Below are 16,531 nucleotides of genomic sequence, written 5' to 3' on the forward strand. Positions count from 1 at the left end.
GCCGAGGCGTAGCTGGCAAGCGGCAGAGACGGAGCAGGCCGACCACCAGCTGGCCCAGCCCAAGGGAGGTAAGGCACCCGCCGGAAAAGGGGAAAAAATGGCGGACAAAAAAAATGGCAGACAGCCTTGCTTGGCGACCCCCGTGAAATGGTCGATCGACCCCAAATGGGGTCCCGACCCACAGGTTGAGAACCACTGTACTAGAAAGATTCACTGTGTAGAGGGGAGCAGAAACGCCCTTTCTAGTGCCATTCCTAGCCAGTGAAAATTGTATGGACACAATGTGCAAGAAAGCATCTGTATGAATGTACCCTTGTTCAAGCATCCTTGGTTGTACATGTACTTAGCCTGTAAACTAGGCTCATTTTCAGCTTTATTTCAGGGGGGATTTTGTTTTATTCTGCAATTAGGAACTGATGCCCCTAGTTCCATCAGTCTAGCTGCAGATTCAAGAATGGCATTTGGATGGGGAAAGGTACATAAATCGACCTATGAATGTGTGCTCATATGGAGCCTTATAATGAAATGTTAAAAAAAACTAGTACCTTTATGTTTCTCCCATGCATTAAGTATGCAGTTTCTAAATGTTTGGGAGAGAACCATTTGTGTGATCACAACTTTCCTTCTAAGGTTATTTGGTAAATAAGAGTCAAAAATATTGCTCTAAGCTTTGAGAAAAGATGAAACAATACTGATGTAACTAATTTATTAAAGCAAAAAATTACATGTTGAATAAAATGTAAGCTACAATTTGATGGTGCAGCTCACAGAAATAGAAACGTAGTTCCTTTAGAAGGAAATCTGACTTAATGGGTCATTGAATGACCACAACTAGCAAATGTATCTAGGATTGCAATTTGCCTTGAAAGAAATCGACATTCTAGTTATTGAGAACTATTTTCTAAATAATGTATTCCGTAAACTCAAAAAAATCTAATGTAATATATTAAAATAGTAACAGGAATATCAGTCCAAGCATCATTTGAAATTCTAGGGTTGACCTCTTTCATGTAAGTGTAGATTTCTAGCTATGCTAAAGAAGTTGTCAAAAAATAGTGAAGACATTGAGCAAGGTTCTATCTGTATTGATGGAGGAAATAGCACATTATACAAATTAATATGTATTTGTATTTTTGATAAGTTAAAAACTTGTTATTTTAATAGTTGTGATCCAAATGTGGAAATACTAGACAAAAAAAGAATAAAGCAGATAATATTTTATAATTTTGTTAACTTCACTTGAGGAATCAATATAATAATAAGTAATATGCCATTATATGTGGAATGGCTATTGTCATGCACAGTGTAATATGCAATACTGACATTTATGGAATTACATATCCAGGAATGAATTTCTAATGTCTGTTCAATTCAGAATTTGCCACATAAAATGAGACTATACCATTTCTAAGAGAAGATCATCAAACATTTTCCTTAATAATTCCAGCAAAATTTGGTTCACCATATACCAAGGCACTCAAGTTTCACTGATAGAGTTTAGGTCTACTTCAGGAGAAATTTATGGCTCATTAGTTTTTCTACCCTTTAGTTCTAATCGTGCTTCTGGAGAAAGAATATATTATATTTAATAGATAGAACTGAATAATCTATTTTATATGTACTACCTGACACAGTGGGAAAAGGTGAAATGTAGATAAATTCTTTGTAAATCCTAAAATTATAAGGATAGAATTCTTTTATAGGAAAAGGGGTATACGATTTTTTAAATTCTCAATCATTGTGAGTCATTCAAGGCATCTTAAGCCTACTTTTCACCAAATTTGTAACATAAATATTTTAAATTAAAAAAGGAAATTCTAGTTTTGCCAAATCAATAGGATTTTTTTTAAAAAAGATTCATTTTTATTCATAATTTATAAAGCTTTTATAGGATAGAAACTTAAGTAATTCACTTAAAAAATTGAAATGTTACTTGATAGATAGAAGTACAATACATAAATACTGTTGCTTTATTTGCTTAGATTGAAGTGTTATTTACCTATCTGTGCTTATGTTTGATTGCATAATTTAGACACAAACGACTCACACTACTGACATGCAGTATGTCAGCTTTCCAAAGTTTGAAATTGACTACAAAAATGCTATAAGTGGTAAATATAGTGGATTGAAGAATTTGATAAAATACCAAAATATATAATTTTAATTTTGTTTATAATTGTTTCCTCTTTTAAAGGGTATTAAGCTTGGAGTTAAATAAGAACAAAGATGTTGAAAGAATTCATGGAAGTGGAATTAATACCTTGGATATTGAACCTGTTGAAAATCGATAGTATGTATATTTTATTATGCTTTGTTATGAAATTTATTTTACTCAACTGATTTGAAATATTTGCATTTATAAATTCATGGAAACTTTTTTTTCATAGAAGCATTTCAGAAAATTTACTTGCAGCATAATGAAAGAATGTCAGCCAAACTGAATAATTTTGAAATTATAATTAACAATTTTCAAATTATCCCAGAATGTATATATGTATATATAATCAATAGCTAACTGGCTAATATAAATTTGCATGTTAAATTGTTAATTTTTTAGCTTTTTTTCTTTAGCATCTTAACATAGAGCAGTCTGATATGTATCCAATGAGTTTTACTGGCTTGTTCAGAGGTTTTTTTGATTAATTCCTTATGATCTCCTCAAACAGCCCTGGGTGGATTTTCTAAGCATTCCTGTGTTGGCAGCTTATTTATTACTGTATAATTGACTATGGTTTCTGTGTGCCACCACCTGGAGGGATCAATACAAAATTGTGGGTTAGTTTTTTGTCCGGCTAATGAAAATAGAATCTGGACAGATAACAAAATAAGCATTAACCAAGCAATTTCCAAACAAGAGAGACAGACAGTTAACTATATGGAAATAATTGCTACTCCATATTTGGACAGAACATCAATAGAATAGAATAGAATAGAATAGAATAGTTTATTGTTACTTTGAATGTATACTAATGGGCATACATTAAAATGAAATTTTGTTGCATACAAAGGGTCACCACCTCCGATATACACTACATAAATATGACAAAAATAAATAAACACAAAGCTTAGGTAAACTTGAAACTAGGATAAAGGTCTGCATAGGATTGGGGCTGAAGCACTTGTGGGCAGGGATATAGTATATCCATGTTTTCTTTACCAGATTCAATGTCTTAGCATGTCATGTGAACATGATTAGTGTGAAGAATTGTGTTGTGTCTTAAAATATTTTCAGATATGCCAATAAAAATAATTTCTAAGAAAATTGTTTTGTTTTAGGACAACTTTTAAACTATATCAAGAATACTTTATTATAAAATCATTATTCAGATATTTCAGTTTAAATATTTTTAGATTGAAATATTTAAAATAAAATATTTAGAGGGTGGATGAGAGCACATAAAATGGTATGGTATGCTAAAAGAATAAATCAACTTGAAATTAATATATATGTTTAACACTAAAATGGACTAGTATTTTTAAATAAACTAATTTTCAACTATTTTTAAAAGATAAAATTACATATTTGTGGGGGAGAGTAAAGTCTACAATATCTGAATTGATTCATATCTTGTTTTCTTACAGTATGTTATCAGGTGGTTCTGATGGTACTATTGTATTGTATGACCTTGAGAACTTTAGCAAAACGCCATGCTATACCTGTAAAGTGATTTGTTCTGTGGGAAGGTATGTATACTTAAAAACTTGTTATAAATATGTTACCTACATTACATGTTTATAGTTCACTGCTAACTCATATTTTGTCAACAAAATAAATGAAACATTATTTAAGAAACTATTGTTAGCACAGTTTGTGCTATAGCATAGTTCGCACGTACGTTCTTATACCAAGGTCAGCAAGACTGATCTTCAGCTGCCCTTTAGAAACAGGAAGAGGTTAGTTGCCATAGGGGATTGTTTGCTAGACCAAATGTACATTTTTTAATTTCATTTTTCATCCCTGCTTAAACATTTAGGAAAACTAACCGAAATTCTTAGTAGTTGCCATTAATTTGCAATACTGGTTTAAATCAGTCCAAAGTTCCAAAGGAAATTAGTTATATAAAATGGAGGCACATAGACAAAGCAAGGAAATGTAATATATATAAAAAATTAAAATGTAAGCAAGTGAGTATTGTAGTAGGAAACATTAAACAAATACTTCCCATGTGTCATCATTACAGTTTTTGATTATTTCGTCAGATATACAGTTTGTCCTAAAGCGTATAAAAACAAAGGCATTTTGCTAACTTGTGCAGACTCATCTGTATTCAAATGAAGGTTGGCATAAAGCAATCTGATATCCTGATGGAAAGGATTGGCACTCTGAGGTCATGGAGACTCAAGTAATCATCCCTGAATCATTTTCTCCAGTGTCTGGAAACAACTGCCAAAATTGGTGGCATAGTTTTCCTGCCATTTTGAGGTAGAAATACAAAACTAATATACAATAAAATGTAAAAAAAAATAAGAAAAATAAAATTCTCTCAGGTGAATAAATTTAAAAAGCAGGAGGGAAAGTTTATTATACTTTGTTTTATTATACTTTGTTTTGTCTGCCTGCTGTAGCTTCTCTTTCTCTTGGAGCAATTAAGTATACTTAGGACAGTCTTCTCTAACCTGAAGCTCTCTTGATGCTTTGGCTTGTAACTTTGAATCAGCCAATCTTCCAGCCAATCTAATTCACGTAGAATATGGGAGGCAGGAATACTAATGTAGTTGTCATGGAAAAAAATCTTGTCTATGTGATTACTAAAAGTCGACACCGACTAGATGGCACATTATCATCATAAGCCAAATCATATGAAGGTCACTAGACTCTGAGAGTGATAGGGAGGCGATGCTAGAATGTCACCAAACATCGTCTCCAGGCTTTTACCATGTATGTTTTATTTTGTAGGATTGTATGTATTTTGTATTTTTGTAATCTACAGAGAGCCAGTAAAGTAAACAGTATTTACATTTCTTTTAATATAATTAGAATATATCTTTGCTTCAGAGTTAGTACAGAGCAACAAACTTTGGTCTCTCTGCATTGGTTCATTGTTTCCAAGTTTGCCCTAATGGCTCCTAATTTTATGCACTTTGATTTAGAGTGAAGTTTGGTTATCAACCATTGTGCTGTAGCACATTGGTGTGCCATAATAGGTTTGCAGGTATGCCGGCTCAGCCAAAAACCCACATCTACAGTATGATATCACCAGGTATCACTGATATCACTGTCTCCATTCTTTTTGTGGTGCTATAGGATTTCCAGTTTCAAGACCTGGAAGTCCCACCTTTGTAATGTGTGCTGTGAGATGAAACAGATTTAAAACAGTTTTTAATCTGGCCTTGTAGATCTTCTGTGGAAGGCTTTTGTGTTTTTTTTTAATTGTGTGATTAAATGTTTATCCAGTAGGTGGCAGAGCTAGCTTAAATTCTGCTCTGTTACATTAAACCAGTGGTTCTCAACCTGTGGGTCGGGACCCCATTTGGGGTCGATCAACCATTTCATGGGGGTCGCCAAGCAAGGCTGTCTGCCATTTTTTTTGTCCGCCATTTTCCCCCCTTTTCCGGCGGGTGCCTTACCTCCCTTGGGCTGGGCCAGCTGGTGGTCGGCCTGCTCCGTCTCTGCCACTTGCCAGCTACGCCTCGGCCGGCGCAGGGGGCGAAACCACGCATGCGCGGCGCTCCCGGGCAGGGAAAGTCCTCGACTTACGACCGGTTGGGTAGTCCTCGACTTACAACCGGTTTAGTCCTCGACTTACGACTGGTTGGGGTCGCGGCATTAAAAAGGTTGAGAACCACTGCATTAAACCAAGGTAGAATTATACTATTTGAACTATTTTAGTTTTTCTTTCCTGTTTGAAGTAATCTTAGCTCTTCCTGCTACCTAGGTCTTGAAAGAGTTGAGATATTCAGATTTGTTGAGTATTATTACAGCAAATAATCTCTGTCAATTTTACTTTTCTATGACTGCATTATAGGAACCATCCTGGTGTTCATAAATACAGCGTAGAGACTGTTCAGTGGTATCCTCATGATACTGGCATGTTTACCTCAAGTTCATTTGATAAAACACTGAAAATATGGGATACAAATACTTTACAGGTAAGTTTTCTTTAATAATTTGATCTTTATATGAAAGAGAAATAGTATTTTAACACATCCTTGTTTTTATAAGGGATTGGCTGATTTTTGTAAAGCAACTTATGATTGGTCTCAAGAGTTGATTTAGGATCACAGACCAGCAAGGAGACTACTTGATATGGAAAGCCAAATAGTTGATAATGGAAAAATAGTAAGTTATACTACTTGTAAATGTCAGACACGGGCTTATACATTGTGGTATACCATAGATTATATAATGATTGGTTATTAAAGCAGGGTTCATCAACACATTAAATTGTAGTTTACAAACCATAATAGCTAAGATAGCAAGCATGCTAAGCCCAAACCACAAGCTACATTTTGGCTTGTTATGTTGAATGAGTCTAGATAGAGAAAATGTCCATGCAACATGCCACATTTGTTGTAACTATAATTTACTCTGTATTCTAGTTATATATGATTCTGCAAACCAAGGACAGTCCAGGTTGCTATGAAGCAGATATCTGGGCTGATATCCCAGGCAACTTTGTAGTAGTTAGCTAAAATATTTCCTGCTTTTAAAAAAATACTTAAAAAAATAAGATTCTAAATAACCTGTTTGGCATCAAATCAAATCAAACCATCGATATTGATGGTTTCCGGTACCCAAGAAACCATCAAGGAGCTGAATGACTACAGACTGTGGCTCTGACATCTGTAGTTATAAAAACCTTCGAAAGGTTACTGTTGGCCCATCTGACAGCCATCACAGATCTGCTGCTAGACCCCTTGCAGTTTGCCTGCCATGCAAATAGATCAGCAGATGATGCTGTCAATATGACATTGCATTACATCTTACAACATCTTGAATCACGAAAGAACTATGTAAGGGTCCTTTTTGTAGACTTCAGCTCAGCATTCAACACCATCATTCCTGAAATGCTCTTCTCTAAACTGACTCACCTAGTTGTGCTTGACCACACTTGTAGATGGATTATAAGCTGTCTAACAAATAGGAAGCAGCAGGTGAAGCTAGAGAAAATCACATCAAACACCCATTCATTTAACACAGGAGCTCCCCAGGGCTGTGTGCTCTCTCCATTACTCTTCTCTCCATATACAAATGACTGCTTCCCAAAGGATCCCTCTCTTAAAGTACTGAAGTTTGCAGATGATACAACAATCATTGGTCTCATTTGAGACAATGATAGGTCTGCATATAGACAAGAGGTAGATCAACTGGCCCTGTACTGCAGCCAGAACAATCTGGAGCCGAACACTTAAAACTGTAGAGATGATAGTAGATTTTAGAAGAAGTTCTCCTGTTCTGCCACCTCTTACAGTATTAGGCAACACAGTATCAACAGTAGAGACCTTGAAGTTTCTAGATTCTGTTATCTCCAAGGACTTGAAATGGACACCTAACATTAGAACTATCATAAAAAATGCATAACAAAGAATGTTCTTCCTGCATCAGCTCAGAAAGCTCAAGGATCTGCTGATACAGTTCTACAGAATTATTAAGTCTGTCATTTGTACCTCAGTAACTGTCTGGTTTGGCACATCATGTTTAGTATGTCATCTAAACATGATCATAGTTTGTAGTTTGACATAATCTTGCCAAGTAGGTATTAGTAGTTGGAACCTACAAGCCAAGTAAGAGAAGCAGCACATTTTAGAGATACAGGTATATATTTTTAGAATAGAAATATGTTCTTGGAATTTTTTGTTTTTCTCCTAGAGTTGGTTAATCCATAACATTTGTGGAATGGTTCACACTATTTCAAAGACAGACTATATCTAGATACCTTCTTCTTCTAGAAGCCATACATTATACAATTTGTGCATGTGTATATATGTGTGTTTATGTATTACACACACACACAGCATGTATCTGCAAGACGTCACATTCTAAAAAAGGGCACAAGAAGGTGGAAAATATAGATTACATTATTTGAATTAATAACTCCTAATTAATTGAATTAATAATTAGTAATCTAATATACAAAATGTGCATAATAACCATGTATATCTGTCTTCTCAACATGTACAAACTGTACACACTCATCTTCCTCTTTGCAAAAGTACGGAGGAAACAAAAAAAGATGGAACTTCTTTGAGAAGGGGTAGCTATTGTAGGAAAAAGAGAATGAGAATTATCTTAATCAAAGTGGATACTTTTAACTTCAGAGACCATGAAGATGCCCTCCACCTCTTCAAAATTGTGAAGGAAATGTTGCTGCATTTTCAGTGATGCATCAAGTTGAAGCAGGTCTCAGTGCAGCCATTGCTTTCTCACCAAAACAAGAAATCATTTGGATTTTTATTTGAACCTATCAACTTTAAAGCCAGATAAATATATCTTTGGTTAAAGGGCACCAAGTTCAAAGCTTGCATTAAAATGAAGTAGAAAGTAATAAATTATTTTACTATAATACTAATCTATGAACAAGTTGGTATGAATAAGGAATAAGTGTTATTTAATATCTTATGTAAAATAATAACAGGTATTTAAATTAAGTTCAATTTTGCAGATGTTAATAGTACTGAAATTTAATCATTTTATAACTGACAATTATGAAAAATATAAATGTATAAAAAGTACAAAATGTAAAATTTTGTAAAAATGTATAAAATATATAAAAATATAAACGGTAATTACGAAAGATATAGGTGGGGGTTAAACATAATATAAATGTAGAATGGTATGGGTTTTCTTTTTCTTTTGTAGTTGAAAACATGATTAAAAATGTTAAAGTAAAAGCTGTTTAATCTTGTAATTATAAGTACATGTTTCTTTGTGTTATGTTGATGGTATATGCAGTATTAAAACTTGACACTATATTTTATTTTTGCTAATGTGTTATAAATAACTATGGTCTATTGCTTCTGGGTTAAGATTTGAATTGGTCCAAGTATTTAATAATATATTATCTTTCAATTAACAGCCTGCCGATGTATTTCATTTTGATGGGACAGTATATAGTCATCATACATCTCCTGTTGCTACAAGACATTGCTTAATTGCAGGTTTGCATTAATTTTAAATATATTTTGAATGTATTTTAACTGTCCTCATTTTTTAAAATAATTCTTTTCTGTGTTCAAGATTGCAACATACCATAATTTAGAGTTACAAATATGTGGCATAATTTCAGTAGGGCTGCTGTTGATTTCTGTTTATAATTATTGATCCCTACAAACTTACATTTGAGAAAGAATACCTGAATAGTACATAGCTTTATTGTGTAATGTATTTTCTAGATATTTACCATGCTTTTGTGAACACATTGGGGCTTTTTTTTAATTAACATGCACAAATTTTATTAAAATATTTTTTGGCCAGTCTGATACTTAGGCATAGCAAATAATAATCTTAAAATAAAAATTTCAGTCATATTTGTTACATGATGGAGGCACATATCTGACTCATCTATCATTTCTCTCTCCCCCACCACTATATTTTTAAGGGTATTCATAGTTCATATTACTTACTTATGCCATTAATTAAATGTAGCATATAGGTTACCAGGCATTGTGGCTAAATTTTGAGTTGTTAGAAAACAAAAGCATCACATGACTAAGGAAAGTGTTATGTTGACATTAAGGGCTATCCATTTGAAGCTCTGTATAGGGTAATATATATACAGTTTTGCTCTACACATACACTACAAAAGTTTCCTTTATTATAATGTACATACTGTACTCCCTTTTTATAAAAGAAAAGTTATAATATCTTCTTTCTTGTTGTTTATGAAAAAGATGCTGTATGCTAATGCAAAATGCAATTATAATAAAATTAATTCTCTGATGAACCTATGTGATGTTTAAAGATTTTAAAATTGCTATCTATTTTGTATATTTTTATATCAACATGTAGTCCTTGTGTTTGTTTTCTATAATGTGTTTTTGCTTTTTCTGTTACAGTTGGTACCAAAAGCTCCAAAGTACAGCTTTGTGACTTCAAGTCAGGATCTTGTTCTCACATTCTGCAGGGTATTTCTTACTCGAAACATAAATGTTAGACAATAACTACTTTGAGTATACCACACTGTGTAAAGAACTGCACTGAACAATATTTTCTTTGTAAGTAATAGGACAGATGTGTTTAGTGCCAGTTGTCAAAGAAGCATAGTGAGAAGGGCTTTCTTCCTTAACATTTTTCTGATCTTGATGGCCTGAAGATATATTATTGATAATTATAAAAAATTCTGATGTCTATTTAAGTTGGACTCCTTGAGTTTTACATCATTCAGATGCAAACTTGTAGTTTTCTAAGCAAGTTGAGAAACTATCTTGATTATATTTGTCCAAGTACTTTAGCTTATACCTGATTAATTAAAATTATATTTTTAATTTTAAACTAATTCACGTAAGCCATGAAACAATGTTTATTTTCCAGAAGACAAGTAATGAGCAGGGAGTCGTTTCTCTAGCAGGGCATTCTCCTTTTTCATTCTTTCTGCCCATTGTCCTGACCTGTTCCCATTTACCATTGCCCAAGATTTTACAGATTATTTAGTGGCCTTCCTCTATTATCTCAGGTATCGTATCTGATATCTACCTTCTGATATCAGCTCAGAATCTGTGGTTTGAAAAGTGACAGCTTAATAGCTGGCAAGAATTCAGACTTAATACATTATGAAGTAGGTTTAAAATCTTGAGCTATATAATTTACCTGTATTGTTTCGGGATATAAGTAAGAAATGCCATTTTGAATGCAAATCTTATCAAATCCTGTTAACATTGAAAATTGTTGCAAGTTCAGCCTGTAATGGCATAGTTCCTTCTAATTTCTTAGAACTCTACCCTTTAATTCTGCTGTACCTGTAAATGTTTCACAAATTCTAATTTTCTTCCATTACCAGAATTACATCTGAAATTATGTTGATATATAAAGTAACGTGATGTTTCACTATGCATATTCTGTGGTCCTCAATAGTGCCTTCAGAAAACTATAAACTTATAAACTGCTGAGTGATGCTTGATTCTGGATCTCTATCAAAATTAGTGTTTATATAATTAGTTTATATATATTAATTTAAAATTGAAGAGTTATTTCTATTATTTACGTGAGCCTTGCAATTTATAAAGTTTTCATATTGTTACAAAAATGCAAATTTAGGAGGTTACTATTCTTTTTTAAAGATAATATACAGTACTATTAAAGTCTGTACAAAAATTGCAATATAATTTATGTAAGATGAGAATAATAGAAAACAACATTTAACCTCTTAATTAATAAACCAAAATATTATTGTGTTTTTGTATTTTTAGGTCACACTCAAGAAATTCTAGCAGTATCTTGGTCACCACGTTATGAATTTATTTTAGCAACTGGAAGGTAAAAGAAACCAATAAAATAAAGCAGTGTTTATTAAAGTCAACCAGTGTTTTAAAAACCTATTCTAAACTTCTTTGACAGTAGCATCCATACAAAGTGCAATGACGTAAAAATTACATCTTGCACAAATTACAGAGTGACATAATCATGCAACTGCCCCAATTACATACTTTCTTAAATCACCTGATCCAAGTATATAAGCCATTGTATTTATATAATTATCACTTTATGCATGTGTCACCATGTCCCCTACCTCTGACCTTAAATGCCCAGGTTGGCAGCATTTCCTAAGTTGAAATTTCTTTTTATTTATTAATTTTTAAATTTAAATTTAAAAGCAGATAAATACTTTTAAACCAGTGGTAGTCAACCTGGTCCCTACCGCCCACTAGTGGGCGTTNTTGAGCCAGATATCCAGTATTTAGTTTCGCAGCATCAGCCTCAGGGATCTCATTAATAATTTAATTAATTAAATGTAATTTCATCAGACTTCATGCTTCTATGTATGCAAAGTATAAATAAAAAGATAGATTTAACTACAGTAAGTTGTTTTATAAAGATTTATTCTGCCAAATTTAGCAAAAGTCTGACATAAAGTATTTGGTAAGTAATTATTATTATATGCTTTAACTTGCTTTATAAATTTTATAAAGTAAAGTTATTTCCCTACTTTATAAATCACCATTACTGTGGAACTGGTGGGCGGTTAGAAAATTTTACTACTAACAGAGATACAAAAGTGGGCGGTAGGTATAAAAAGGTTGACTACCCCTGTTTTAAACCATGAATATAGGTTTTGGCACTGAAATGTAAAATTAGGGTTAAGTCAAAGATTTACTATATTATTGCTGAACGAATATTTTAATAGTCTCTGTGTTCTTTTCAAACTTAATTTTTTTGATACCTACATCAGCAAAACATATTCATTAAATAATCACAAATTTGTGATCAAGAGTAATTTTATTTATTTATATATTTATTTATTAAATTTGGTAATAAAGATCCCATTAGAGTTCTTCTTGGAAAAGAAATAAGCTATTAATTTCCAAAATTCAACACATTTTGCACCCAGTACAATTCCTGACAGTTTTAACAATTTCAATTTTTTAATCCCTTCAAGAAGGATCTCATTTTCTGTTCATCTGTTTTTGGAGTCACAGATCTTTCAAAACTTTTAATAGTGTTATTTTGTATAATAAAAAAAAGTTATCGATTTCCTGGTTTAATAGTTGTACGTATCCTTTAGGGAATAAGTCATCCATCAGTTCCATTTGTATGTCTGTATCTTTATATTCTTCTCTTTGGTTATCATATTTAAATCCCCTTTCTAAATAATTTCAAAATTATTCATTGCAAGTGCATTTATTTAGCTGTATTACAACGTGCTGCATCCATCTTATCAAGAAGTTTATCTGTCTTATCAAAAGTTTTGGTAGAGAAATAACTGCTCCATTCTTTTTTTATCCTTTAGTTCCCTCTAGTGCCCAATCTTCAAGGTCCCTTTATCATAAAAATTGTAAACAATGATCATTTTTCAATGATAAAATTTATTCTAATGAAATAAATTCCAAATCTGTCTGGACCCTTAATCTGTTAACTATCCAAAATCATATTCTAAGCACTTTTTGCTGCATAATCCAAAACATATTTCAAAGACTTTTAAAAAGGTCAAAGAGTACATGGAGTCAGAAGTGTTTTTGAGGAGAGTGTTTTAGAGCTTGTTTTCAGAACATTTTGGGGAGAGGGGATAATTAGAATGTGGGAGAAACTGTCAGAGGTCATTTTCTGTGTTTTTAAAAACGTGTGAATTTATTCAAGTTAAGAAAAAAATAATTGAAAATAAAATAATTATGAAACTGTTGAAAGTTCATTTGTATTGCTCATAAATTACCTCAGAGTTTTGTTTTTCTTTTAGTGCTGACAGTAGAGTGAAATTGTGGGATGTAAGGAGAGCATCTGCCTGTCTACTCACTCTTGATCAACATAATGGGGAGAAGTCAAAAGCTGCTTCTGAAGCAAGTAATATATTTCGTATATCAATATTACAGTTTTATTGTAATATAAGTTCATATTAAACGGGAACCATGCTATTATATAGCCTAGGATAGATGACACTACTAAATGCTATATGAAAGTTTCATGATCTTTTTTAAAATACTAGCTTTTGTCTTACCCATGGTTAGCATATGACACCAATATATTGTATATTCCCCCAAGAGACTACAACTCTTGACCCAAAAAAATGTTTTCTTCTTAGTTGTTTTAAATCCGTAATTATGATTGCTAGTAATTTAGAGTGATTCAGACAATAATTAAATATGTTTTCCATGTGTTGAAATGAATAATCTGTTGAAATCTTCCACACTGAAACTTTAGAATTTTAAAGAGATTAACTTTAGCTGGTTTAAGCCCGGGTGTCTATTTGTTACCTGCAAAAATAATCCAGAATTATAGTAATCCAGTTAATCTTTATATCTTTCCTAGGATGAAAGTAGCTTTCCCTAGTCAAACTTATTAATTTTAATTGGGGAATAATATGGAAATGTCTTTCTGCTTTTTTCCCCTTCTATGGTGTGGTATGCTAGTAAAATATGCCAGTAGAATATATAAATGACTCTATGAAATTAAGGTGTTATGGCATCATCTTACTTCAGAAAAAAATATTAAAGCATAATGGTGTCATTAATGATCAAGGGAACAATAAGCTGCCCTTAGTTTTACTGTAACGAAGTATTGCATTGGGCAGGGAGTTAACCAGATGATCTCCAAAATGCCTCCCAACCCTGGCATTCCATGATTCCATATGTTGTAACTAATCAAGGGAGGAGTCATTAATGCTAATATCAGTGACCAAGGCCACAAGAGATCTAGAAATGACTCCCCCTTAAGCTCCATAGAGCCTTATCTGTCTGTTCCCAGGCCAAGGCTGGTAGCCTGAAGATGCTCCTGTATAATAGGCAGAATATATTAAAGTAGTTGGCTTGAAGCTTATACCTGTGGATCTGCTTGCTTGCACCTGACACCACTCATTACTCCATTTTTACGGCAAGTGCAGACAGGTGGAACTTCTTTTAGGCACAGATCTAGCTAAAAATAGCCATTAACATTAAGTAGTATTAACAGAAAAAAAATTAAGATGACATTCTGACAGTAAAAATTTGGACAACCACATTCCATAATAAAATAAAGGAAATTAAAGATAGTTGGCTACTATTTAATAAATTGCTCAATCATAGTCCATCTAGTATAACTTTTTTAACTTGATCCTTCTCCCTTTTTCTTTCAAAAATAAAAATAAAATGACATTGGTGTCTTGATGTAGATATTATTCCAATAATGCTACCAATAAATCCTTAAGTACAGTACTTAACTTTTCCACAATAAATTTTGTTAAATAACAAGATATTTTAATATAATTTTTAAAATTTTAAAACACAACATTTTCATGATATAATAATTGTTTTTGCAGTTCCAGGCTATATATGTTGCTGTTCAGAATTTCAAATTGTGCATATTCTCCTTATAGTAAATACTGCCCATAATGGAAGAGTCAATGGCTTATGTTTTACGAGTGATGGGCTTTACCTTTTGACAATTGGTACAGATGATCGCATGAGACTCTGGAACAGTTCAAGTGGAGAGAACACACTGGTAAGAAATATGTAGTTAGAAATGTGGAATTGTTTATATTTCCAGTCTTTTAAAACAATCTTGGTGCTTTGTCTCCATCAAGATAGGATAAATAGGAGGAGGGAAGTGTGTTGGATATGTTCATCGCCTTGAGTTATTTGTAAAAATTATAAAGGTGAGATATAAATAAATTTTAAAAAAACTTGAAATAATAAGAATTGGAACTATTGATTGATTATGACAACAGAAAAGGCAGCTCAGGTTTTGGATTAAAATTATATGCCACTGACCATGCAGACAGCTAATACATGCTGCACAGTTTGTTGAGAAATCCTGTGTATTGAAATTCTATTATCAAGGTAATATTTTTGCTTCTTTCTTCCTTTCTTTCAGAATATCTCATCTCATAAATTGTGAGATTGTATTGGAAGATGCATATTTCTTACATAATGGATATAAATGTATCTTTTAATGTTACAGAATTGGACAGAAGATAATGAAGCTTAAACTATGAATAGAAAAAGTGTATGTGAATTTGAGGAAGAGGACACTAGGAAAATAATGGAACAGAAACATAATGAGATTTAAAAAAAACTTTGCAGACCTAAATCCAACAAAATTAGACTACTTTCTTGTGGTAATTAACAGGCTTCAGCATATTGAATGTTGGCCATAAATTTTAAATTAAAAAAACTATTACCTTACTAGCCTGCACTTAAGTCTTATAGGCTCTGGCTTTCCAGCCTCTTTGAGCTTGCTCTGTAGTAGGAATCTGTAATTTGCATGGCCTTAAGCATTTATGTCAGAAATTAGAAATAAACATATTCATGATATCATGCATTAGTTAACAACCAGTTTATGGAAGCAGTTTGCAAAAGTATATTAAAAAGCGATGTCTGAACAGGTTTTGGAGCGGGATATGGACACTCAGGGATATAGTCTGTGCTTCCTATCTTGAATCTTATTTGGAGGATTGGTGTTTAGCCAATAGGTATGAGGCAAATACTGTAGAGTATTACATATAGGAGAAGAGGAAAATATTATAATGGAGAATGTATCAACTGCCAGATACTTAAGGCTATTTCTTAGCTATTCTGTTTCTTAATAATGCAAAGTATGGTAGACATCTGCTGTGTGGAAAGTGCTATAGAAATAGACATGTTGCTTCCTTGAAGCAGAGTATTTCTAATCCAGAAACATATAGGCCTTGAAAGCTTATATATAAAGTCATAGCCTATGGGGGCTGGAAGGTAACTTGGAGCTTTTCTAGCCCAACCCCTTGTCCATTGTAGGAAACCATTACATACCAGTTGGCCATTCACCTTCTGTTTAAATAGTTCCCACAGAGGAGAGACTGTCACCTTTTCATACAATCTATCGAATAACTTATTAGAATTGTTTTCCTTAGTCCAATTAAGCTTCTTAATTTAATTTAAATGCACATTTTCTTTTCCTATCTTCCGCCCCATCTTCTACATGACAGTCCTT

The 16,531-nt window shown here is 32.7% G+C and overlaps 1 protein-coding gene across 1 annotated transcript in view; it reads left to right on the forward strand.

Annotated features, from left to right (window-relative positions):
• Positions 1-16,531, forward strand: part of ERCC8 (ERCC excision repair 8, CSA ubiquitin ligase complex subunit) — a 28,481-nt gene that overhangs the window by 2,101 nt on the left and 9,849 nt on the right. Inside the window, exons 2-9 of the mRNA XM_015825092.1 lie at positions 2,195-2,290; positions 3,583-3,684; positions 5,967-6,090; positions 9,018-9,099; positions 9,997-10,065; positions 11,347-11,413; positions 13,329-13,432; positions 14,940-15,064. Of these exons, the coding sequence (XP_015680578.1) occupies positions 2,195-2,290; positions 3,583-3,684; positions 5,967-6,090; positions 9,018-9,099; positions 9,997-10,065; positions 11,347-11,413; positions 13,329-13,432; positions 14,940-15,064 (769 nt within the window). The remainder of the gene's footprint in view (positions 1-2,194; positions 2,291-3,582; positions 3,685-5,966; positions 6,091-9,017; positions 9,100-9,996; positions 10,066-11,346; positions 11,414-13,328; positions 13,433-14,939; positions 15,065-16,531) is intronic.

This window comes from Protobothrops mucrosquamatus, unplaced genomic scaffold (assembly GCF_001527695.2).
Source record: "Protobothrops mucrosquamatus isolate PMUCROS unplaced genomic scaffold, P.Mucros_1.0 scaffold2478, whole genome shotgun sequence".
In the NCBI taxonomy this organism is placed as follows: domain Eukaryota; kingdom Metazoa; phylum Chordata; class Lepidosauria; order Squamata; family Viperidae; genus Protobothrops; species Protobothrops mucrosquamatus.